Here is a 27,028-nt window from a genome sequence, read left to right as displayed (position 1 = left end):
AGGACAGGCTGCATGACTTGCTGATGATCCTGGAGATGTACCTACCATGTTCTTCAGTCTCTTCCAAGGAAGCTAAGGTTCAGGGCAACAATGTCTGGAGCCCAGATGCGAGCTATTGAGCCGCCCAAGACTGATAAGTATTCACTGTCTGCATGCATGCTTAGTCGTGTTAGTCCTGTTCCGACTCTGCGACCCTATGGACAGTAGCTCTCCAGGCTCCTCTGTCCATGGGATTCACCAGACAAGAATAGTGGACGGAGTTACCATTTCCTCTGCTAGGGGATCTTCGCGGCCCAAGGATCGAACCTGTGTCTCTTAACATCTTTTGCTTTAGCAGGCTCTTTCAATTTGATCCTCCCTTTGTGGTGGGCCTCTTAGGTGGTGCTAGTGGTAAAGAACTGGCCTGCCAGTGCAGGAGACCTAAGAGATGTGGGTTCCATCCCTGGATCTGGAAGATCCCCCTGGAGAAGGAAATGGCAACCCACTCCAGTGTTTTTGCCTGGAGAATTCCATGGGCAGAGGAGCCTGGCAGGCTACAGTCCATAGAGTTGCAAAGAGTCAGACATGACTGAAGCAACTTGGCATGCCCTTGGGATTGGCAGATAAATGTCCACATGGCAGGAAGCTGATCTGGTCTGGGTGCACACCTATGTTTCCCACATCTCAGAAGACTTTCAGAGTTCCACTCATAATATCTTAGGGCGTAGTGATGGTTTTTATTAATACTTTTTTTTTTTTTATTGAAGTATAGTTGATTTGCAGTGTTGGGTTAGTTTCAAGTGTACAGTGAAGTGATTCAGCTATATATGAGTGTGAGTGTGTGTATGTGTGTGTGTTTCGGATTCTTTTCCCATATAGCTTGTTATAAAATATTGGGTATAGCTCCCTGTGCTATACAATAGGTTCTTGTTCATCTGTTTTATAAAGGTAACTCTTTTTTTAAAATATGAGAAACTGTTTAGGTTATGCATAGTGAAATTGTACTGGAGAGGCCGCTGCACTAGATTGATCGGTGAAAAAGGATTTCCTGGAGTGATGTGTAGGGTTTCCCGGAAGATGTAAGATGCCCCCGGTGACGCGGGTCTTCCGTTCATCATCTGTGTCTGGTTTCTCCTTTCCCCTTAGGCCGCCTGCTGTGCGTCGGCGTTCTAAAGGATCACTGTTGCTGGGAGGTGCTGGACGGGCCTGGCATCTTTGGAGCCCTGCAGCGGCGGGAATCCAGTCCGAGGATTAAGGCAGCGCAGTGGTCTTGCGATGGGCGGTCAGGACCACCGCCCGGCTGGCTGTTGACCTTGGGCTCTGTCTATGCCTCATCGGGAGTGGGTCTGCAGGAAGCCCTTCGCCTTTCCCGGCTCTCGGTCTTTGGAAGCCCCCTGTCTCTCCCGGGGCCCCCTCCCAACTCCCCTGTCTGGTCTGCTCAGAGTCTCCGCCCCGGACGCCCCACCCACCCAACCCCGGATGTGCACGTGAGCCATGTCGAGACCCCAGGGACTGTTATGGCTTCCGCTGGCCTTCACCCCCGTCTGCGTCATGGTCAACTCCAACGTCCTGCTGTGGATCACCGCCCTGGCCGTCAAGTTCACGGTCATCGACAGCCAGGCCCAGTACCCCGTGGTCAGCACCAACTACGGCAAGATCCGGGGCTTGAGAACGCCGCTGCCCAATGAGATCCTGGGGCCCGTGGAGCAGTACCTGGGGGTCCCTTATGCCTCGCCCCCCACCGGGGAGAGGCGCTTCCAGCCTCCCGAGCCCCCCTCCTCGTGGACCGGGGTCCGCAATGCCACCCAGTTCGCCGCCGTGTGCCCGCAGCACCTGGACGAGAGGTCGCTCCTGCACGACATGCTGCCCGTGTGGTTCACGGCCAACCTGGACACACTGATGACCTACATGCAGGACCAGAATGAAGACTGCCTCTACCTGAACATCTACGTGCCCACGGAGGACGGTGAGTACCCGTCTTTGGCAGAGAGCGGCACCTGCTGGGTCCGCCTCCCCGTGTGCCCGACAGCCTTTTATCACGTCCTGTGCATGACAGTTTCTATGACCCAGTTATTATCTTTCATCTCACAGTGAAGTTATCACTCGTGACTTTCTGCAGTGTGTATTTACGCAGCTGGACAGTCCTGAAATGAATGACTTAGTCTTTTCTGGCTTTTGTAGTATTGCTGCCATCTTTATTTGCAGATGAGAATCTGTGCAAGCGTATAGTCTTGTAGATTTCACTGGGGTCGCCTGTAAAAGGCCAGTCTAAAGAAACTAATAGAATTAACGTGATCGGCCTTCACGGAGCCACTGAGAATCATATCAGGAATAGCGCCTTTGGCTTTAACATCTTAAGATGCTCGCGCTTTTCCTTTTGAGTCTTAAGAGGAACCACCGATTGTTTTAAATACACAAGCGAGGGATAGTTCGTTGAATGATTGGACTTGATTGTTGAGAAGCCACCTTGTCGCGGTAAACTTGGACGTCATTTCGTTCCAGTAGTCACTGCCGGCAAAAGGCAGATGTGTGTCGTCAGAAGAGTCTAGCTACCTCAGAAAAATAATGTTCTTGCTGGGAACCAATGCCCCCTTTCCTTTTGGATAACTCAGCAGTGAAAGTCTCGGTAACAGTAATGTTCCATCTAAATCCAGAGCTTGTAAAACTTGGGTATCTCCTTCTTTGTGTAGACTTCAAAAGGCCAACCAGACTGAAGTTGGGCCAGGTCCATGAGAAAAATTATGTTCTCACTAGAACAAAATGACCCTTTTATTTTGTTTGGATAACACAGCAGTGAAAGTCTGTGAAAGGCATCACGTTTCATATATTATTATAACTTAATATCACGCTAGTAGAACTTGGCTGTCTCCTTGTTCGTGAAGACTTTGAATTAAAATGTTTGATACAGACCAACCAGACCACTGGATATAGTGTAGACCCATTTTTTTTCATTTATTTACATGTGCTATTTTCATACAAGGAGAAGAAAAAGGATAGAATGAAATCTTTCTGGAATTTAAAATTTAGAGGCATCATAGTAGCCATCGTGTCTACTCTGAAAACCAGAGTGCATCCTTGTCCTTGGTAACTTTCACGGACACCTTTGTCTTCCTTTTTTTCCCCCCTCTTTAATCCTTGGGAGATGTTTCTCCGTGAGACTCAACTGAGACCCTGGCCACAAGCGATGATATTACTCAGGGATATCCAGAATCGCATCGCGTCCGCCATGTGGTTCTTTCTCAGGGCGGATGCAGGGAGGTGGTGTGAGGACTGTTCAGGAGAAAGCAGGCCGCTGGCATCTGTTAGGGAGATGACAAAGGATGCCCAGGGGAAGATAACGGAAGGGTTGGGCTTCATCATATCAGCAGAGGTTGGCATGGAGACAGCCTCCTTGTTGCTATGGAGACAGATGAACCAATCACCTTGCATAGTCTAGGGCTGAATGGGGTTCAAGGAGTGACACCCGATGCCTTACTTCCATGTCCTACCCTGAGCTGTCCTTGCACGTGGCAGCTCCTGGTACCTCCTCGGTGCGTCGACAAGGATGGGTAACCCCATCCCAAGCAAATTAAAGGTTCACCTTTCAAAACCGCCTAAGTCCTGGATTTTCTCATCATGAGCTGTCCACGTGAAGGAATTAAAAGAAAGATGGAAGGGGAGGCAGGGTAGAGGGAACAAGCCTGGGTAAAAGATTAAAATTGCTTTCACAATAAATTTGACATGCTGGGGTTTATGAACAGGTGACTTGAGAGTGCTACCCTTCCAAATAAGGACTGTGCTTCAAAGGGAATACTTCCTTATGAGAAAGTGAAAAAGTTTTAGTCCCTCAGACATGTCCGTCCCTTTGCGACCCCGTGGACTATAGCCCGCCAGGCTCCTCTGTCCATGCGATTGTCCAGGCAGAAATACTGGAGTGGGTTGCCATTCCCTTCTTCAAGGGACCTTCCCAACCCAGGGATCGAATGAGGGTCTCTTGCGTTGCAGGCAGGTCCTTTACAGTCTGAGCCTTGAGAGGTAGGGCGCAATTAGACCATCCAGGAAGAAAAGTCAATAGCTTCCTTGATTGCAGACTCATAAGTGCAATTGTGTGGATGGAAACCATAAGCAATTTGGCCATTTCTTTGTGGTTCAGTATTCAATAGGAATTTGGGGGGCGGGGCATGAAAAATGCTGCCTAACAGAGAAGCAATCTAAATTTAAGAATAAAGGCAGTGCTGCTTGTTGACTCCTGGGGTATTTTTATAGCACTTTGGCATGCCGTATCTCACACCATCTTGATGGGAGAATCAGAAATCTAATAGGGGCTGAATAGCCAAAATTGATCTCCGTATAATATATAAATAATGGATTTTCGCTGGTGAGTGAAGCCACACACCTGTGTGTTTGCAGAAAGAGAAAATTGCAGCCTATTGGGTCCGGAGTTCTGTGCGTTTAAAAAAGATAACTCTTGTCCATTTCACAATGAACATGGAGGTTTAGATATTTAATTACTGGTTCTTCCTAAATGAAGAAACCCTACTTCTACCACAACACATGAAAATTATGGCTTCATGCTGGTCCCTGCAAAGAGCTTCCTTTAGGGCATATCTAAATTTGTAACTGTGCCTTTGATTAAATGGATGTATGGTGATACCAGCTATTTGGAATTCAAAATTCCACTTTGGCACTCGGTTACTTAATTTTTTTTTTTTTTTTTGGTTTGTCGTGATGCTTTGATCAGCTGGTGTTTCCATGTGACTTCACTACCAATAATGTAATTATGTATTGCTGTCATGTACCAGTTAAGCTTTACATGTTGGCATGGCAACAGAGACAGCCATTCTTAATTTCCAGAGACACACATTTATTGGAAGCAGAATAGTGGCTCCCCCAGAGAAGGGCGGGCTTCTCGGGTGCCTCAGTGGTAAAGAACCCGCCTGCAATGCAGAAGGCCTGGGTTCGATCCGTGGGTGGTGAAGGGTCCATGGAGGAGGAAATGGCAACTCACTGTAATGTTTGTGCTGGAGAATCCCATGGACAGAGGAGCCTGTTTGGCCTCAGTCCATGGGGTCGAAAAGAGTCGGACACGACGGAAGCTACTTAGCAGGCATGCATGGCCGCACATGGAGGGCAGGGTGAGTCCTAAGCCCAGGAAACATTGACTGTTATTACCTTAGAGTGCTAAGCGGAGAAGGTTGTATCTAAAATTAATACCTGCTTACGTGTTGGAGGAGGAAATGGCAACCCTCTCCAGTGTTCTTGCCTGGAGGATCCCAGGGACGGGGGAGCCTGGTGGGCTGCCATCTATGGGGTCGCACAGAGTCGGACACGACTGAAGTGATTTAGCAACAACCTGTTGACTTTAAGAGGCAGAGAATATACTATGGCTTATCTGGGTGGGTCCATATGTGATCGCAGAGACTGTTAATTGTGAATGAGGGAGAGAGAAAAGGTGAGCAGGGCCAGAGGAGAACAAGAGGGAAAAGGCGCAGTGGGCCATTGCTGCCTTTGAGGACAGACGGAGCCGGAAGTCATGGGATTCGGCACCTTCTCGAAGCTGCAAAAGACAAGATATCTCCCCTTGAGCCTCCAGAAAACCCTGCCCACCCGTCAATTTTAGCCTGGTGGAACTCTGACCTTCAGAACTCTAAGAGCCTCAATAGCTGCCCCTTGAAGCTGCAACATTGGTGGCGATTTGTTATGGGAGCAACAGAAATCTCATACAAAATTTGGGCAGCTTTTATCACAGTTTGAAATTTATCGTAAAGTGTTTCCCTGATTGAAAAGAACCCACACACCACTAAACAGTTAATGTGAACTTTGTCTGTCACTACTCATTCTGAGATGGCAATTCCTTTGTTTACCTTTGCAAGGCCGCAATAGCTTGTTTTTGTTAAACAGTCATTTTAATGCTGGGTGGTTAAAAATGTGCTGCTTTCTGTTATACATAGTAAGGAGTCAGCGCTGGTTGTGATGGCTGGGTGGAGATTTTTGAAGATGTGAGGTTTAAACTCTAGAAAGTAGACATCCAACTTGGATGTGTGGAGGTGTGAAAAGAGGTTTATGGCAAACCTTCAGTTCAGTTCAGTCGCTCAGTCATGTCAGACTCTTTGTGACCCCATGAATTGCAGCATACCACTCTAGTTTTCTTGCGTGGAGAATCCCAGGGATGTGGGAGCCTGGTGGGCTGCTGTCTATAGCGTCACACAGAGTCGGCCATGACTGAAGTGACTTAGGAGCAGCAGCAGCAGGCCTCCCTGTCCATCACCAACTCCCGGAGTTCACACAAACTCATGTCCATCGAGTCCGTGATGCCATCCAGCCATCTCATCCTCTGTCGTCCCCTTCTCCTCCTGCCCCCAATCCCTCCCAGCATCAGAGTCTTTTCCAATGAGTCAACTCTTCACATGAGGTGGCCAAAGTACTGGAGTTTCAGCCTTAGCATCATTCCTTCCAAAGAACACCCAGGACTGATCTCCTTCAGAATGGACTGGTTGGATCTCCTTGCAGTCCAAGGGACTCTCAAGAGTCTTCTCCAACACCACAGTTCAAAAGCATCAGTTCTTCAGGGCTCAGCTTTCTTTATAGTCCAACTCTCACATCCATGCATGACCACTGGAATACCCATAGCCTTGACAAACCTTACTGGTATTCAAAAGTGATGCTGATTTTACACGGGAGCGTAGTGAAAATGTTAGTCCCTCGGTTGTGTCTGACTCTTTGCAGCCCCATGGACTATAGCCCTCCAGGCTCCTCTGTCCATGGGATTCTCCAGGCAAGAATACTGGGGTGAGTTGCCATGTGCTCCTCCAGGGGAATCTTCCCGACACAGGGATGGAATGAAGGCAGTGTAATGAAGGCACCTTTAAAAATCTCCAGATGCTCAGAGTGGGTGTAAGTGAATGGCATCAAAGAAAACACCCAAATGATTCTCTTCCCTCATCTGACATTTAGAAGCAGCTGTACCTCTGAATGGCTTCTTCTCGTGTTAGCATAATGTTTTCAGCTCCTTGTTCCTTCTGTCAAGACCTCGAGATCTGATCTCTTCTGGGTCATGTAGATTCTCTCCCCTTTTGAAAAACAACTTACTGGTGAATTTATCTGAGAGGATGTCAGTAAGTTCTCTCCCCTCCCCAGTTTTAGTGAGGTGTCCCTGAGGGACATCGCCATGCAAGTTGAAGGCAGATAGCATGACACTTGGACTTCCATGAACTGAGAGACATGATCACAATAGTTTCAGCTGACGTCCGTCTTCTCATGGGCTTCCCTGGAGGCTCAGTCTGTCAAGAATCTGCCTGCAGGAGACATGAGTTCGATCCGTCGATTGGAAAGGTACCCTGGAGGGGAAGACATGGCAACCCACTCCAGTATTCTTGCCTGGGGAATCCCATGGACAGAGGAGCTTGCGGGCTATAGTCCGTAGGGTTGCAAAGCGTTCGACACAACAGAGCAACTATACCACCTACCACCCAGATCTCATATAGCTGTGAGAAAAAGAAAAAAAGGAGAGATTTTTTTTTTCCTTGTGATGAGAACTGTTAGGCTGTACTCTTTTTTAAAAAAAAAATAATTTATTTTAATTGGAGGCTAATTACTTTACAATATTGTAGTGGTTTTGCCATACATCGACATGAATCAGCCATGGGTGTACATGTGTTCCCCATCCTGAAGCCCCCTCCTACCTCCCTCCCCATCCCATCCCTCATGGTCCTCCCAGTGCACCAGCCCTGAGCACCCTGTCTCACGCATCGAACCTGGACTGGCGCCATCTCCAAGTTTCCTGTGTCTCATCCAGCAGTGGTAACTACAGCCGTCAACCCTGTACATTACAGCCTTGGTGCTAGTTTATCTTAAAACTGGGAGCTTGTACATTCCGACCACTTTCATCCAACCCCCCACGCCTCCTCCACCCTTCCACTTCTGGCTGCAGCAAATCTGATCTCTTCTACGGGTTTGGTGTTTTTTAAAAACGTACTTTTTATTGGGGTATAGATGGTACACAATGCTGTGTTAGTTTCTGCTGTACAGCAAAGTGAATCTGCTAAACATATACACATATCCCCTCATTTTCAGATTCGTTTCTGGCATAGCTCACTACAGAGTGTTGAATGGAGTTCCCTGTGCTATGCAGTAGGTTCCTACTAGTTATCTGTGTTTTATAGAGTAATGTGTAATTGTCAATCCCAATCTCCCAATGTATCCCTGCCCACCTCCTTACCCCTTGGTAACCATAAGTTGGTTCTCTACGTCTGTGACCCTGTTTTGTAAAGAGGTTCCCTTGTACTTTTTTTTTTTTAGATTCTACATATAAGTGATACAGTATGATTTTTAGATTCCATATGGATGTGAATACAGTATTTGTCCTTTTTTAAAACCAGTCTCACTTAGCATTATGCCATCGAGGCCCACTCACTTTGTCACAGACAGTAGGAATTTCCTTTTCAGCAGCTGGGTAATATTCTACCACATACCTGCACCTACATACCAACTTGTCTACCCATTTGTGTGCATGTGATTGCTTTGGTTGTTCCTGTGCCTTGACTCCTGTATACAGTGCTGCTGTGAAGGTAGGGTTGCAGTAACTTCTCTGAATCCTTCCGACTGTCAGCTTGGTTCAGTCCTTCCACTGAGATTGCAGCATTGGTTGGCTAAGAACACGCCTGCCAGCCTGCAAATGCCAGCCTGTTCCCTTGCCAGTTGAGTGATTATGGCTGGGTTCTTCAGCTAGTGCGTGCCTCAGTTTCCTTGGGTATAAAGGAGAGATGAGCTGGGAGACTTCTTTGCACACATATCCAGCCCCTAATTGGATGTTTGTGAAGCATAGTTAATACAAGAACAGAGAACCTGAAGATGTTTCTCGCTCTGTCTTGTCTGACTCTTTGCGACCCCATGGACTGTAGCCCACCAGGCTCCTCTGTCCATGGGATTGTCCAGGCAAGAATACTGCAGTGGGTTGCCATTCCCTGCTTCAGGGGGTCTTCCTGACCCAGTGATAGAAGCCTGGTGTCCTGCATGACAGGCAGATTCTTGATTGTCTGAGCCACTAGGGGATCCCGGAGAACCAGAATTTTTCAGCTAATTTGTACATATGTAGAGTTGACTCATTGGAAAAGTCTGTGATGCTGGGAGGGATTGGGGGCAGGAGGAGAAGGGGACGACAGAGGATGAGATGGCTGGATGGCGTCACTGACTTCCATGGACGTGAGTCTGAGTGAACTCCGGGACTTGGTGATGGACAGGGAGGCCTGCGTGCTGCAGTTTATGGGGTCGCAGAGTCGGACACGACTGAGCGACTGAACTGAACTGAACTGATCTGTCTTAATGTCCAGTACATCCCTAATGTAGATTGTCTGTAACATAAGTGTCTATATGTCATAGTGCAAGGGTCAGCTTAGGAAATGGGACCAAGGCTCTATCACTTCTGACAGTTCCTAATATGGCTTTAACAAAAGGGAGTTTTGAGAAATGGAATATTTCTTTTTTAAATTAAAGTGTAGTTGAGTTACAGTGCCGAGTTAGTTTCTGCTGTATAGCAAAGAGATTTCATTTACATGCACACACACATATTTGTTTTCGTGTTCGTTTCCATGGTGGTTTATCACCGAATGTTGAATGTGGTCCCCTGTTCGGTACAGTAGGAACTTGCTTGTCTGTTCTAAATACAGTCGTTTCCATCTGCTAACCCCAAGGTCCTATTCCATCCCTCCTCCTACCCTTAGGTGGCCACACATCTGGCCTCTGTGCCTCTGAGTCTGTTTCTCTTCCGTAGATAAGTTCCTTTGTGTCGTGTTTTGGATTCCACATTTAAGTGATATCACGTGACACTTGTCTTTCCATTTCTGAATCACTTCACTTAGTATCACCAGCTCTCAGTCCATCCACTTGCTGCAAATGACAATATATCAGGAATGGTATTTTTTTTAAGTATTTCCTTCTCCTTTATTCCTAAGCTTTGTCTTTTTCAGCCTGAGTCGTCAACTGGATTTTTAGCATCCCACTTGATTTACAGAAATTAATCGTCAAAGTAGCATTAAAATGCATTTCTTGGAACAGGCTCTCAGAACAGCCAAAGACAATAGCACAATTCTTTTTTTAACGTCAGATAAAGGAAAAAGTAAGTGCCTTTCTCTTCTCAAGTCACAAATAGGTCAGGTGTATGCAGAGGGGAAAAAAAAAAATCTAGGTGAAAAACTTAAAGCTGTGCAAAGTAACGCAGTTAGACAGGTGTTTTGGCGGTCCACATCAGCAGGAAGCTACGTGAGAGTCACTAATTACTTTCCATTTTCATGTCAGGGGGATGTTTGACATTGTGTAGACGTGGCTTGTAAGTGGAGATAATTAGGAAAGATTATTAGATAAGTATCTCCCTGACAAGGATTAATTGAAAACAATTTAGTATTTTGTGAAAACGGTTAAACAAGAGTGGATTTCTGGCAACATGTGTTTCTTTCCCAGCTTAAGAAATTCTCCAATAGAATAATCCTGTGGAGGGTTAAGAAATTTTCCACGTTTCGAATAATACTATTTGCTTGGCATGCCTTACAAGTTAGAAAACCTGTTCTCTAAGGAAGAGAATTTCCCACTGCATTTGTCATCTTCCAGAATATGAGTTTTAACTCATTTGGCAGTTTATAATTTTTTTCCAGTACTAGAAGAAGTCCCAGTGACATCCTTTCTGTTACATCACTCAGTCGTGTGTGACTCTTTGTGACCCCATGGACTGCAGCATCCCAGGCTTCCGTGTCCTTCAACATCTCCGGAGTTTGCTCAAATTCATATCCATTGTGTTGGTGATGCTATCTACCCATCTCATCCAAGTCACTTCAGTTCACTTCAGTTCAGTCGCTCAGTCGTGTCCAACTCTTTGCGACCCCATGAATCGCAGCACGCCAGGCCTCCCTGTCCATCACCAACTCCCAGAGTTCACTCAGACTCACGTCCATCGAGTCAGTGATGCCATCCAGCCATCTCATCCTCTGTCGTCCCCTTCTCCTCCTGCCCCCAATCCCTCCCAGCATCAGAGTCTTTTCCAATGAGTCAACTCTTTGCATGAGACAGCCAAAGTACTGGAGTTTCAGCTTTAGCATCAGTCCTTCCAAAGAATGATGCTACAGCTGAAACTCCAGTACTCTTAATATGTATTAAAAACCACGTTTGCTATCTATGCATGTTTATAAGCAATATTTAAAAAAAAAACTGTTGGAAACTTGAGGTGCAGGTTAATCTGCTAGAGTATGTGTGTGTGTCCAAAAATTTGCTCGTTATTTGTTCAGTATCCCACCACCCACAAGGGCTTCCGTTGTGGCTCAGCTGGTAAAGGACCTGCCTGCAATACTGGAGACCTGGGTTCGATCTTTGGGTTGGGAAGATCCCCTGGAGAAGGGAAAGGCTAGGCATTGCAGTATTCTGGCCTGGAGAATCCCATGGACTATATACAGTCCATGGGGTCGCAGAGTTGGATGCAGCTGAGCGACTTTCCCTTTCTTTCATCCCACCCCCAGGACGTGTAATAGCTTCATTTGCTGCCAGAGACACTGCTGGTTTGGACACTTGCTTATTTTGCATATTGTCTTAGTGAAACTTTCAACCTCCTTAGTGTTCAGTGACCTCACGAGTAATAATCGTATTGTGTCTATGTGCTGCTGCTGCTAAGTCACTTCAGTCATGTCCGACTCTGTGCGACCCCATAGACAGCAGCCCACCAGGCTCCTCTGTGTCTGTGTGGGTGTACTTAATTGTTCAATTGTGTCCGACTCTTTGCGACCCCATGGACTGTAGCCCAGCTCCTCTGTCCATGGGATTCTCCAGGCAAGAATACTGGAGGCGGTTGCCTTTCCCTTCTCCGGGAGATATTCCCAACCCAGGCATCGAACCCAGGTCTCCTGCATTGCAGATGGATTCTTTACTGTCTGAGCCGCCAGGGAAACCCAATAGTATTTTATCTCCTGTGAATGTCTTTTCATATTATAGTGATTTGGGTCTAAGCTACTGTATACGAAATAATTAGAAAATAGAAAACATGGGTATGTTCTTGTAACCTCAGTTTCATGGCCATTCACTGTTGGCCTCATTACCAGTATCTGTCACCGGAAGATTAAATTTCTTCAGTGTTATGAAGGGGAGTCGATTCCTGTCTGTCTGGTTTCTTGCTTGCTTGTCCTAAACCAGGCTGTTAGTATTAACGAATTACATTCATTAATGTTGGTACAACGAATTCCTGTTATGTTTTTTCTCTTTTATGGTTAACCAGGCTGTTGGTGTAATGAATTAGTTTCATGTTTTGCTCCCTTTATAGTTAACCAGGATGATTCTGTAACGAATTAATTTCGTGTTTTACTCCCTTTATGGTTAACCAGGATGATTCTGTAATGAATTAATTTCTTGTTTTCTCCTTATAGTTAAACATGAATCAGTTTCATGTGTTACTCCCTTTACAGTTAAGCGGGCTGTTTCTGTAATGAATTAGTTTCATATTTTCTCCTAATCAATTAGTTTCATGTTTTTTCCTTTACGGTTAAACACGACTTCCTTTCATGTTTTACCTCCTTTATGGTCAAGGAGGCTGTTTCTGTAATGAGTTAGTTGCGTGTTGAAGGCGATGGCACCCCACTCCAGTACTCTTGCTTGGAGAATCCCATGGACGGAGGAGCCTGGAAGGCTGCGGTCCAGGGGGTCGCTGAGGGTCGGACACGACTGAGCGACCTCACTTTCACTTTCTCCTTATGCTGCCTGCAGGGACAGACAGACTGCAGTGAAAAGCGAACAGAAGCTGATACTCCGTTCAGTTCGGCTGTCAGGACCACAGAGAGTTTGTGAGGCGTGCAAAACAACAGCCCTGTGTCAATAGATCAGACCTACAAATCACCTGGGAGCTTGCAGACAGAAAGTGTGAAAAAGAGCTGTCTGTTCACGCCCTCACCCCTTGTTAGGATGAAATGAAGCTGAGATACAAGGTCGTCTCTGTCTCATTAATTCAGTCGAATATTCTATGTAGGCTTGGAAAAGTAAGTTTCTACAACTGGAAACAGATTTTAAAAAATGCAAAAAAAAAAAAAAATTCTTGGTAGATTTCACATGTCTGATGATTTGGAGTGGTGATGTTGGAGGTTGGTGTATAGTTTGTTCAGTATCTGTGTGTGTCAGTGTCTCTGTGTGTGTATGATTTAGGAGGAAAATCCACAAGAAAAACCACCCATAATCCCCTCAAGATCCCGTGTGTCCCCATTTTCTGGAAAAAGCCAAATTGCGCATGGAGATGACTAGACCATGCCTTCCTCCCAGAGTCCCCAGGTACTTTGAGTTTTCCCTTCACTGGGACACTGCCTTGTCTGACGTGACTGCCGTCCCTTGTACAATCCTGGAGTTTCCCTTGGGGAAGAGGGTTGTGTGCCCATCTGAAAGGGAGGAAAACTGAGAGTACTGATTTGTCTCAAGCCAAGGAGCTTTTGTAGTCCGTTTCCATGAGTTCTGAAAATGACACGTCCCCAAGCACTCCTTTTGCCTTAAGACGGGTGCTTTGAGCTGTGTTGTGTTCTGTTCTATGACGCGACATAATCCATCATCCCATCCAAAAGCGGACACGTTCACCTCACCTGCTGTATCTTCAGTGTGGTTCTAACTCGAGCCGGATCCTCTGTGGGTCTTTAGAGCCCAGCAGGGAATCTCTGTGTATTTTTTCTTCTCTCCTCCATTTCTTATTCTCCTCGCAGCCTACTTGGAAGGTTCATTGAGAAATAGTGATGAGTCATTGTTTGTACTTAGCGTACACATGGTTTTGGGTGAATCCAACAGAGGTCCATCTAGTCAAAGCTGTGGTTTTTCCAGTAGTCGTGTATGAATGTGAGAGTTGGACTATAAAGAAAGCTGAGCGCCGAAGAATTGGTGCTTTTGAACTGTGCTGTTGCAGAAGAGTCTTCAGAGTCCCTTGGACTGTGAGGAGATGAAACCAGTCAATCCTAAAGGAAATCAGTCCTGAATATTCATTGGAAGGACTGATGCTGAAGCTGAAACTCCAGTACTTTGGCCACCTCATGCGAAGAGCTGACTCACTGGAAAAGACCCTGATGATGCTGGGAAAGATTGAAGGCGGGAGGAGAAGGGGACGACAGAGGGTGAGATGGTTGGATGGCATCACGGACTCAATGGACATGAGTTTGAGCAAGCTCTGGAAGTTGGTGATGGACAGGGAAGCCTGGCGTGCTGCAGTGCATGGGGTCACAGAGTTGGACACGACTGAGCCACTAAACCAACAAAAAAGATGATGTATAGAAATATAAGGCCTTTGATGGGAAAGTACATGAGTCCCAGCAAAAACTAAAGTTTCAGAAAGGCATCAGTAGGCACAGTGAATTCAAGCAGGGAGTGCTTTAAGTTTCCACGGAGAAAAAAAAAAAGAAAGAATTTGAAAGTTATCTTTTCTCTTGAGGATCCATGATGGAAATGTTCCCATCAGTCTTGAGATGACGAGATGAAGAAACTCTTTCCAAGTTTCTGAAAGCTAAGCTTCTTGTTCATTGTTTCTCTAGATGGACCAAGACATAAAATGTACACAATGGTGAGAGAGGGAGAGATAAATAAAAACCACGACACAACTACAGGGAGCTGCTTTGGTGGTGCAATTCAACATGCAAAGTACGCACTTGGCTTTTTGTTTCGCTTTTTTGCATAGCTCTATTTTTGACATTGGAGGATTCATAAATGGAATTACATCCGAAGGAATGCTAATGCCTATTTCTCTTCTTAACAGACTGTGCAATAAAATCTATGTCAAAGAGCCCAAGTTTCCTTTCTTACCAAATTCAAATACACTTATCTTCTGAAATTAGGAAAAAAAAAAAATTATTAAGAGTTTTGCTGCTCCTCCCAAATCTTTACCTAGTGAAATACTTTCATAATGTTATATTTTAGACTCCAGAAGTCTTATGATATCACTATAATATTAATTTCCTACATTTTGACATATAGCTGAGGGACTTCCCTGGCAGTCCAGTGGTGAAGATTCCACTTTCCAATGCAGGAGGCGTGGGCTTCATCCCTGGGAGGGAAATAAGGTCCCACATGAAGCTTGGGTGCATCCAAAAATTAAAAAAAAAAAAAAAGTTTAAATTAAAAAAACAGAGTAGTAAATTGTAGAGAGGAAATTGTCTCTTTCCTAAGAAAATTAAATCGATAAAAACATAAGAAAGCTCAATTCGATATTTCCTTTGGAGTTTAAGTCAGGTAATGAGATTTGCATATTGTATAAGGATGTTTACCTTCCTCTTCCTCCACCTCCCAAAGAAAGGGATCCTACGACCCAGTGATCATACTACCCGGGAGTGACCAGGGAATTCAACCAGCAGGTGAATCCCAGAGTCACGAGGTCCTCCCTAGGCTGCTGTGGATAGCCTGTCCGTTAATTATCTGACTCTTGGTTGGCTGTCTTGGTACCAACAGTCATAGCCAGTGTCAACCAATAGGCATGTGTTTTCTCTCATTGATCATGACACGTGCGTGGCAGTCATATTATTATTTTTTTTAAGTGGTGGATAATTGCTTTACAATGTCGTGTTAGTTTCCGCTGCTTAGCAGTGTGAATCAGCCATATGTATACATGTACCTTCTCCCTCTTGAGCCCCCCACCCACGCCCCCATCCACCCCTCTAGGTTATCACAAAGCACCGAGCTGAGGCCCCTGTGCTATACATAGGAGCTTCCCACTAGCTGTGTGTTTTAGGCACGGTGCTGTATATGAGTGGGCTTCTGTGGTGGCCCAGATAGTAAAGAATCTGCCTGCACTGCGGGAGATGCAGGTTCAATCCCTGGGTCGGGAAGATCCCCTGGAGAAGGGCACGGCAACCCATTCCAGTATTCTTGCCGGGAAAATCCCATGGACAGAGAAGCCTGGTGGGCTACAGTCCACGGGGTTGCAAAGAGTCAGACACGACTGAGCAACTGACATTATCGTTTTCAGTATATGTATATATCAGCAGGTTTTTTTTTTTTTTTTTGGGCAAATGCATGTAATTCTTGGCTCATCTATATTGAACCTGAAATGTTTTCATACTTTTAAAAAAAAGAAACTAATATAGATCCAATACGAATTACAGAATGAGAAAGAAAATAGATTTCCTCTGCTTCCTGTGACAAGCAGATCACGTGCACCAAGGAGGAAGCATTTTGCAGCTGAGACTTCGATTTCCCCACAGGAAACCCTCTGCACGACAATAACCAGCTTCAGTCTTCTGAAGCTGCGTGTTTCCCCAAAATAGCAAACCCCAGAGGTGTTCCAGGGGAAGGAAGCAGAAAATTGTGACGGAACGGCCAGCACCCTAACGTGCTTGCATTTCGGGGATAGCAGTGGGTTGCCCGGCTTTAAATGCAGTCGTCTATAATTTGATTTCATGGAGATGGAATCATTTCCCAGGAATTAATTAAAGTTCACAGGTAGGAAAAAGAGTTGAGCTTAACATCTCAGAGGGCTTTCTCTAGACTTAGGAGAAAATGCTCTTCCTCTAGCCTTTTTTTTAAAAATTAAGGTTGTGCAATTATTATTATTATTGTGTGTGTGTTAGCCACTCAGTCGTGTCCAACTCTGTGCGACCCCATAGACTGTAGCCCGCGGGGTTCCTCTGTCCGTGGGATTTTCCAGGCAAGAGTACTGGCGTGGGTTGCCATGTCCTTACCAGGGGATCTTCCCGACTCAGGGTTCGAACCTGGGTCTCTTATGTCTCCTGCATTGGCAAGCAGGTTTTTATTACTAGTGCCGAGAAGCCCATTATTGTTGTTACTTTTTTTTTTATTATTTATGTTATTTATTTAGGGCTGCACACAGGTTTTCGCTAGTTGCTCTGCTCGGGCTCTTTCTTGCCGAGGTTTCTCCTGTTGTGGAGCACGGACTCAGTACTTGTGGTGTATGGGTTTAGTTACTCTGTGGCATGTGGAATCTTTGCAGACCAGGGATTGGACTCTGGTCTCCTGCATTGGTGGGATGACTCTCCTCATCACTGAGACCCCAGGGGAGGCCCCTTATTATTACAATTACTATGGTCATGGTTGAAAGTAAATGAGCTATGAGGAGGTAGCGTGAGGTGTCTAGGGGCACATGAGATGTGGCGGGGGGAATATAGTCTGGGAGTATATAAATGCTTATTGGGATTCCCTGGTGGTGCAGTGGTAAAGAACCTGCCTGCTAAGGCAGGATTCATAATAGATGTGGGTTCTAGCCCTGGGTTGGGAAGATCCCCTGGAGAAGGAAATGGCAATCCACTCCAGTAACTGCCTGGAGAATCCCATGGACACAGGAGCCTGGCGGGCTACAGTCCACGGGGTCGCAAAGAGTCAGACGTGACTGAAGCGACTTAGCACACACAGAATGTCAGTTGGAATCTTTTAAAAACTTTGAGACCATGCCTTGGCTATGCCTTCTTCAGACTTTTTTCTTGTCACATGTTTTGAGTTTACCTGAGTAGACGTTGAATTGTGTCCTCCCCCTCCCCAAACTCTGCAAAGATATGTTGAAGTTTTAGCAGCCCCCCAATACATATGAATGACACCTTATCTTGAAACAGGGCTTTCACAAATGTCATCAAGGTAAAAATGAGGTCATAGTGTATTAGCTGCTGCTGCTGCTGCTAAGTTGCTTCAGTCGTGTCCGACTCTGTGCGAACCCATAGACGGCAGCCCACCAGACTTCTCCGCCCCTGGGATTCTCCAGGCAAGAACACTGGAGTGGGTTGCCATTTCCTTCTCCAATGCATGAAAGTGAAAAGTGAAAGTGAAGTCACTCAGTCGTGCCCGACTCTTACCGACCCCATGGACTGCAGTCCACCAGGCTCCTCCGTCCATGGATTTTCCAGGCAAGAGTACTGGAGTGGGGTGCCATTGCCTTCTCCAACTGTACTAGTAGGGCCCCTAAATCTGTTATAACTGGTGTCTTTATAAGAAGAGTTAGTGTATTCATTCAGAAATTTCTATTTACGATAAAAATGGGCAGAAAATCAGAATAGGTGTTTTCTGAAGAAGCCATGACACAAGGTCAGTGGGTACTTGAAAAGATGCTCGACATCTTTAATTATCAGGGAAATGCAAGTCAACACTGGGAGATGTACTTTCACACCTGTTAGAACACTTGATATTGAAAAGACAGCGTTGGCAAGGATGTGGACAAAAGTGAACGCCTGTTTGCTGTCGATAGGAATGTAAATCGGTACAGCCACTATGGAAAACAGTATGGAGGTTCCTCAAAAAAAGAAAAAAAGAGAGCAGCCGTAAGATTCATCAGACCTGCTTCTGAGTATTTATCCAAAGAAAGCAAAAGATACTACCTTGGGAAGATGTATGCACCCCTGTATTCATTGCAGCATCGGTTACAATAGCCAAGATATGGACAGTCCGTCAATGGAGGAAATCAGTGTCCATCAGTGGGAGAAAGGACAAACAAGATGTGATCGATACATTCAGTGGGATATTACGCCACGATTGAAAGAAGGAAATCCTGCCATTGGCAACAATATGGACGGACCTCAGTGGCGATATGTTTAGTAAAGGAAGTCCGACAAAGACAAATACTGGGTTTTTTTCAGTTATGCGTCAAATCTGAAAAGCAAAACCAGAAAAAAAAAAAAAGACAGTCAAGCTCATACCGAGAGCAGACTGATGGTTACGTGGTAGGGAGTTGGGAATGGGAGAAATAAAACGTAAGAACCCTGTAAATCTCACTTCCTTCCTTTCTACGACTGTATAAAAAGAAAGAAAACTAGCTTGTGGGAAGCTGTCCCTTCTGTGTGAGCTTTGTCCATGGAGTCCTAGTGAAGTGTTTGCATCAGCATTTCAGAAGGAACTAATATAGGAGTCCTGGGTATTCTTTGGAAGGACTGATGCTGAGGCTGAAACTCCAATACTTTGGCCACCTCATGCGAAGAGTTAACTCATTGGAAAAGACTGGTGCTGGGAGGGATTGGCGCAGGAGGAGAAGGGGACGACAGAGGATGAGATGGCTGGATGGCATCACCGACTCAGTGGACATGAGTTTGGGTGAACTCTGGGAGTTGGTGATGGACAGGGAGGCCTGGCGTGCTGCGATTCATGGGGTCGCAAAGAGTTGTACACGACTGAGCGACTGAACTGAATATAGGAGGGAAGATAGTCAAACACATCACCAGCAACGCTTGGTCTTTGTTTTGTCTTGAGCAAAAGGTTCTTCAATCTGGAGAGTGGATCTTAAAAAAAAAAAAAAACAAATCTTAGCAGAAGTGTTCATACCTTTCGTATGAGAAGATCGTGAATTTAATAAACAGGGATTGAGCCCTTACATTGGGAGAAGGAGGAGAAAAAAGGAGAAGGAGGAATACAGAGGAGAAATAGGAGGAAGAGAGAAGAGGTCAATGGAAGTGGATTTCAGGGAGGGGATGAGATCGGAATGGAGCCCACAGAGATTCAGAGGGAAAACAGCTATGACGATGGAGGCAGAGACTCAGAGATGGAAGGGGTGCATCTCCAAGCCAAAACCCACCAAGGGCCGACACCAACAGCTCTGAGCTGAGAGAGGGACATGGAACAGAGCTTCCCTCACAACCCAAGGAAGGAACCCAGCCTGTGACCCCCTGACTACTGCACGTCTGTCCTGCAGAACCGTGTGACCGTCACATTCTCGTCGCTTAAAGCCACCTCGTTGGTCAGACTTCCCTGGGGGCTCAGATGGTAAAGTGTCTGCCTACAATGCGGGAGACCTGGGTTCCATCCCTGGGTCGGGAAGATCTCCTGGAGAAGGACATGGCAACCCCCCTCCAGTATTCTTACCTGGAAAATCCCATGGACGGAGGAACCTGGTAGGCTACAGTCCACGGGGTTGCAAAGAGTTGGACACGACTGACTTCAGTTTTAGTTGGTGGTCATCTGTTCCAATTGTGCTAGTAATCTTTTTCTTTTTTTGTTTAACACCCAAAGCATTTTGCGTTGAGGTATAGCCAATTAATGATGGTTTCAGGTGGACAGTAAAGGGACTCAACTGTATGTATATGTGTATCCATTCTCCCCCAAACTCCTCTCCCATCCAGGCTGCCACATGACATTGAGCAGAGGTCCCTGTGCTGTCCAGCAGGTCCTTGTTGGATCTCCATGTTAAATACAGCAGTGTGTCCATGTCCATCCCAAACTCCCTAACTATCCCTTCATCCCATCCTTCCCCCTGGTGACCATAAGGTTATTACAGAGGATTGAGCAGAGGTCCCCGTGCTGGACAGCAGGTCCTTGTGGGTTCTTCATGTTAAATACAGCAGTGTGTACGTGTCCATCCTTTCAAACTTCCTAACTCTCCCTCCCCCCATCCTTCCCCCTGGTGACCATAAGGTTATTACAGAGTATTGACCAGAGTTCTCTGTGCTGGACAGCACGTACTTGTTGGTTATCCATTTTAAATATCAGCTGTGCTAGGAATCTTAATACAACCTGGACTGCATATTTTCTATCTGCACCTCCTGCTGAGGTCAGAAGAAGCTAGAACAACTGTCCTCCACCTTCACGCTTCCTAAAACCATCTCTCTCTCTTTGGGAAACCCTCCTGAGACCCTCACAGTCTTCTTCCCCTCTGCTTACCAGAGAATAATGTCTTGTCTTCCCATCCCCCAAGAAACGAAATTGTGTTTGAATGACCTTTCAGCATACTCTTGGGAAACTGATAAGTTCCCTTCTTCATTTTCTCTATTTAGTGGACTCTGCAAGAAGCACAGAAGGTCAGGCTCAGTTGCTGCTTTCTGCTTACTGGGCTCTTTTTTAAATTTTGGTTGTGCTTGGTCTTCATTGCTGGCCGAGGGTTTTATTCTAGTTGCAATGAGTGGGGGCTCCTCTCTAGTTGTGGGGGGTGGGCTTCTCACTGCAATGACCTCTCTTGCTGTGGAGAATGGGTTCTACACATATGGGCTTCAATTGTTGAGGCTCGGGGTCTCAGTAGATGTGAATCACGGGCTTAGTTGCTCTGAGGCGTGTGGAATCTTCCCGGACCAGGGATTGAACCCACGTCCCCTGCATTGACAGGCAGATTCTTATCCACTGTGCCATCCCTGGGCTTTTTGTGGGTGGGTTCTCAGGATGGTGGTCATACCTGGTTTTCCTTTGACCATGCAGCTCTGTAAATCCAGGGGGTGCCACTGGTAACCTTGCTTCACTGACTTTCTTTGGCTTGGTTGTTAACCTTTCCTACTCTGTGAGCCCTGACACAAGCAAAAACACAGTTATTCACCTGTCTTCACTGATCTCATGAATACTTATTTATTGTTGTTGCTCAGTTGCTCAGTCATGTCTAACTCTTTGTGACCCCAAGGACAGGCTTCCCTGTCTTTCACCATCTTCCGGAGTTTGCTTCCTCTCAACGTCCATTGAGTCGGTGATGCCATCCAACCATCTCATCCTCTGCCGTTCCCTTCTCCTTCTGCCCTCCATCTTTCCCGGGATCAGGGTCTTTTCAAGTGAGTCTGGATCAGGGGCTTTTCCACTGAGTCAGCTCTTTGCATCAGGTGGCCAAAGTATTGGAGTTTCAGCTTCAGAATCAGTCCTTCCAGTGAGTATTCAGGATTGACATCCTTTAGAATTGACTTGTTTGGTCTCCTTGCTGTCCAAGGGACTCTCAAGAACACTTACTGGTCAGCTTCTAATTATCAGTCCACTTGGCTGAATGTGGTCGCTACCCCTGTCCTTGTTACCACACAGGAGAAACCAGACAGCTGCCTGGAATAATCGTTTAGTTTAATGAACACGGCAGTGTCACAAGTCAGAGAGATACACAGATATTCAGAGAGACACTGACTCTCGACGCAGGGTCAGAATCCACTCGGGAGGAACTTGAAGGACATGCAGTTGACCCTGTTGCTGTGGGGAGGGGTACTTTTGAGAGCATGAATCACAGCTTCAACGATGGAGCCCGGAAGCCGACGTTCAGATCGATTCTCTTAGAGGAGCGTCATCGTTTAAAGAGATGGAGCGAGTGAATTGGAAGTGTTTGCTCAGCTGAGGAACTGAAGTGCGGCCGCTGTGGTCAGTGAATTGCAGGTCAGTGTGTTCCCGGCATCAACTGAGCTAAAGAGAGTATTGACAGACGTGCTTTTAGGAAAAATTGAGAAGCCCAACATGGTATTGAACTGAAAGAGTGCCCCTGCTGCTTTGCGGAGATGTGAAGCAGGAGTGGGCAGTGTAACGCGGAGGCTGGATCCTTCCTGCCATTGAAAAAAAATAAAAGTGAATGGAACACGGCCATGCCCACAAATTGGCCTGTTTTCTGTGGCTATGCTCGCACTGCAGTGGCAGGGTTGAATAGATGCAGCAGAGGCCATGTGGTTTAAGAATGTAAAATACTGTCCTTCATAGAAAACAAAGGGTTTGCGTACCCTCCATGTGAAGGAATGAGTTCGTGAAGGCATTTGGGCATCTTCTCATAAGCACACAGAAATGAAGGACAGAATCCAGAGGTTCATGTTCTGGAACACTTGCTCCCAAACTAACTGGCTGTTTTTCAATATGCGTGTGACCCTATCTGTGTCCCCACTGGCTGACTCATTTAGGGAGGGTGGGCCCTGGTGGCTCAGTGGTAAAGAATCTGCCTGCCAAAGCAGGAGATGCTGGTGCAATCCCTGGGTCAGGAAGATTCCCCTGGAGATGGAAAGGGCCACCCACTCCAGTCTTCTTGCCTGGGAAATCCCTTGGACAGAGGAGTCTGGTGGGCTACAGTCCATGGGGTCACAAAGAGTCAGACACAATTGAAGTGACAACTTAGCACGCCTGGGCCCCAAGAAGCTGTATTTGCTGGCAAAGATCTTTTCTGTAAAAGTCATAAACAAGATGTATTTGTCTGTAAAAACTCCAGGAGTTGGTGATGGACAGGGAGGCCTGCAGTCCATGGGGTTGCAAAGAGTCGGACACGACTGAGCAACTCAACTGAACAGAGCTGATGGCTATATGAACACCATCTTTCATGACGGGACTAAATATATGAAGAGTCGGCACAAACAGGACCTCACAAAATTCAGCCTGGCTTGTTTTGTTTTTTCAGAAATGATTTTTAAAATAAAAAAAAATTTTTTTTCTTTTGAGATATTATGTTGGTTTTCTTCGTACAATAGTGCAAGTCCGTTGTAATTATACATACGTGCACTCACTCCTGAGCCTTCCTTTGCCCCCATCCCACCCCTCCAGGTCATCACGGAGCACCAGCCTGGGCTCCCTCTGCTACACGGCAACTTCTCACCGGCTGTCCATCCTACAGTTGATAGCGTATATATGTTGATGCTGCTTTCTCCATTCCCTCTACTCTCTCCCTCCCCCTCTGTGTTCCCAAGTCCATTCTCTATATTTGCATCTCCATTCCCTCCCTGCAAATAGTTCATCAATATCATTTTTCTAGATTCTCTCTCTATATATGCTGCTGCTGCTGTTGCTAAGTCGCTTCAGTCGTGGCCGACTCTGTGCGACCCCATCGACGGCAGCCCACCAGGCTCCTTCGTCCCTGTGATTCTCCAGGCAAGAACACTGGAGTGGGTTCCCATTTCCTTCTCCAGTGCATGAAAGTGAAAACTGAAAGTGAAGTTGCTCAGTCATGTCTGACTGTTAGCGACTCCTTGGACTGCAGCCTACTAGGCTCCTCCATCCATGGGATTTTTCCAGGCAAGAGTCTTAATATGCATTAGTTTTTTCTCTTTCTGACATTTTCATTCTGTACGACAGGCTCTAGGCCCATGTACCTCACTAGAACTGACTCAAATTCTTTTTTTATGGCCAAGTAACCGTCCATTGTACATATGTACCACACTTTCTTTATGCAGTCACCTGGACTTGCTATGTTCCTAAACCAAAGATAAACAAGTATTCCTTTCTGCCAATAGGGAAAAAATAGGGAAAAAAAATGAATCATTAAAGAAACCAGGGTCTATATACAGTAACTTTTTGGAGAGACCTTTAAGAAGGTCAAGTTGTGTATTATATCTGTAGGCAGTTTGATGAATGGATATGCCACAAGGGATTGTTAGAATAGAGCTTTGAATTTAAGTCATTTTAAACACAACTCTCACATGCTAGTAATAAAATCCACAACCAGCCCATGGATGATTAAATATAGTACTAGTAGGTGATTTTGGTGAAGCTGTTGATGTAAATGAAGAATACTATGGTGATTAGTGGTGAGGAGGGGAACTATGATGGTGGTGATTGTAGTGATGATGAATTTGATGATACTCATGATGGTTTTGTGGTAACAAGGATGGTGATGGTTTGCTGGTCGTGTTGATGGTCATGATTGTCATGATGATAGTGATGATCGTATGGTGATAACAAGAGTGAAGACGATAATGGTGTTGCTGATGGTGGTAATAATGATCCTGATGATGGTGCTGGTGTCAACAAGCAAGATGACGATGGTGTTGCTGGTGGTGGTGATGGTCATGAAGATGGTGATATAGGTGATGAGGTTCATGATCCTGATGATAGCACTGCTGATGGTGGTGATGGTCATGAAGATGGTGGTGATGATGGTGGTGTTGACGATCCTGATGGTGGTGCTATGGTAACAAGGAAGATGACGACGGTGTTGCTGGTGGTGATGATGGTCATGAAGATGATGATGTTGGTGATGAGGAGGTTGATACTGATGATGGAGTTGCTGGCGGTGGTGACGGTCATGATCACGGTGGTGGTGGTGATGATGACATCGATAATATTGATGATGATGTTGGTAATCGCAGTGAAGATGGTGATGATGGTGGTGACGATGGTATTGAAGATGATAATTTTTCTGATGATAATTTTTTCAGGTGGTTGTGCTGAAGATGACTGCGATGATAGGCATCATGATAGTCAGAGAGTATTGCTCGCTCCTTTCCCCTTTGGGAACCATAAGTTTGTTGTCTATGTCCATGAGCCTGTTTCTCTTTTGTAAATAACTTCATTTCTACAATTTTTAAAATAGATCCCAGAGGTGATGTGATGTAACATGTGTCTTTCTCTGACTTAACTTCACTTAGTATGAGTATCTGTAGCCCCATCTGTATTTCTGCCAGGGGTGCTATTTCCTTCTTCATGGCCGAGTAATATTCTATTGTGGTATATGTATCTGTGTGTGTATCTTTATATATGCACAGTACATCTTTTAAAAGCAATCACATCTTCATTTGCTTCCATGGCTGCTGTAAAAAGTACTGCTATGAGCATTGGGGTGCATGAATTAAACTTTTCCCTTTTTTGGATATATACCCAGGAGTGGGATTCCTGCATCATATGGTAATTCTCTTTTTACTTTTTCAGTTCTCCACAGTGAAAGTGAAAGTCGCTCAGTCGTGTCCGACTCTTTGCGACCCCATGGACTATACAGTCCATGGAATTCTCCAGGCCAGAATACTGGCATGGGTAGCCTTTCCCTTCTCCAGGGGATCTTCCCAGTCCAGGGATCAAACGCAGGTTTCCCGCATTGCAGGCAGATTCTTTACCAGCTGAGCCACAAGGGAGCTCAAGAATACTGGTGTGGGTAGCCTATCCCTTCTCCAGGGGATCTTCCTGATCCGGGAATTGAACTGGGGTCTTGCACATTGAAGGCAGATTCTTTACCAGCTGAGCTACCAGAGAGGCCCAATAGTAGCTGCACCAAATTTACATTCTCATTCACGGTGTTGGAGGGAGTTCCCTTTTCTCTACACCCGCTCCAGCATTTCTTATTTGTAGACTTCTTGATGAGGGCCATTCTGACTGGGGTGAGGTTATACCTCATTGTCCTTTTTGATTTTCATCTCTCTAATATAGATTAGCGCTCCCCTGATGGCTCAGATGGTAAAGAGTCTTCCTGCAATGCAGGAGATCTGGGTTCAGGCCTTGGGTTGGGAAGATCCTGTGCGGAATTAACAATGTTGAGTATCTTTTCATGTGCCTGTTGGCCACCTGTATGTCATCTTTAAAATGTCTGCTTAGGTCTTCTGCCCATTTGAAAACAAACTTTTTTTTTAATAGACTTTTTGACCCATTTGTACAGTTTAGATATTAACCCTTTGTTGATTGCATTATTTGCAAATATTTTCTCCTATTCCGTAGGTTGTTTTTCTGTTTGGTTGATGATTTCTGTTGCTGTGCAAAAGCTTTTAAGTTTGATTAGGTCCCATTTACTTGCTTTTGCTTTTACTTCTTTTGCCTTGGGAAACAGGTAAGAAAACATGGCTACAATTTATGTTGGAGAATATTTTGCTTATGTTCTCTTCTGGGGTTTTTATGGTGTGTGCATGGCTTTTCTTGGTAGGCATTTTTGTAAATCGGTAAACGGAAAAGCATGCTTTTTGGAAAGGCAACATAGCAGTATGTGTGAAAAGGATGAAAAATGTCCATCATTTTTGAATCAGTCCCTCGGCCTTGTTTTTACAAAGGAATTTTTAAAAACGCTCCTCAAAACTTATGCTTAAGAATTTCCACTTACGATAGGGGAAATAAAAGATAAATCAGGTGAGAGGTAATTGATGACCTCTTCATGGAATGAAATACTGGGTAGGATGCTTTCATTTATTGTCTTTAAGGACTTGCTTATGAATAATACTTCAGGTACAGGGACTAGTTAGCTGTAACCAGAGTGGAGGGCAGACAGCAGAGCCAGTCGGCTTGCAATGCGTCTTCCTTTTGGACCACAGCTTCCTGTAGCTCTTCACAGCTAATCAGCGCCCTTCTGTGACTAGCACATGAGCAAGGGAGTCTAACCAGCAGATTTCCTATGTAGGCAGATAAAGAACGTGGCAGGTGGATGGTGGTCATTGGGGTCACACCCACTCTTGACGGTTGACACACAGGGTCTCGTTAGAACTCCTTGACCATGAAGGAACCCGGGAACTGAGGTCTGGGTTCAGAACCTGCCTCAGGCATCAGCAGCTGGATGTCCTGTGACATACCATGAACAAATGACCGACCCATTCCGTCATTTTGCCATGCACTCTAACACCTGTCATCCACACTCAATCAGCAATATCGTCTTTAGGTTCTAAACGATTTGTTGTTGTTCAGTTGCTAGTTTGTGACCAACTCTTTGCTATCCCATGGACTGTGGCACACCAGACTTTCCTGTCCTTCACTGTCTCCCTGA

General features: G+C 45.6%; 1 protein-coding gene and 1 long non-coding RNA gene across 2 annotated transcripts in view; both read left to right on the top strand.

Annotated features, from left to right (window-relative positions):
- Nucleotides 1-1,367, top strand: part of LOC138986396 (uncharacterized) — a 93,287-nt gene extending 91,920 nt beyond the window's left edge. Inside the window, exon 4 of the long non-coding RNA XR_011463242.1 lies at nt 1,126-1,367. This is a non-coding gene — a long non-coding RNA (uncharacterized lncRNA). The remainder of the gene's footprint in view (nt 1-1,125) is intronic.
- A 27-nt stretch (nt 1,368-1,394) lies between these two features.
- NLGN4X (neuroligin 4 X-linked) overlaps nt 1,395-27,028 on the top strand; it is a 299,697-nt gene continuing 274,063 nt past the window's right edge. Inside the window, 1 exon segment of the mRNA XM_070366032.1 lies at nt 1,395-1,945. Within this exon segment, the coding sequence (XP_070222133.1) occupies nt 1,474-1,945 (472 nt within the window). The 5' untranslated portion in view covers nt 1,395-1,473.

Source organism: Bos mutus, chromosome X (genome assembly GCF_027580195.1).
Source record: "Bos mutus isolate GX-2022 chromosome X, NWIPB_WYAK_1.1, whole genome shotgun sequence".
Taxonomy (NCBI): domain Eukaryota; kingdom Metazoa; phylum Chordata; class Mammalia; order Artiodactyla; family Bovidae; genus Bos; species Bos mutus.
This window is presented reverse-complemented; position numbering and strand designations above follow the sequence as displayed.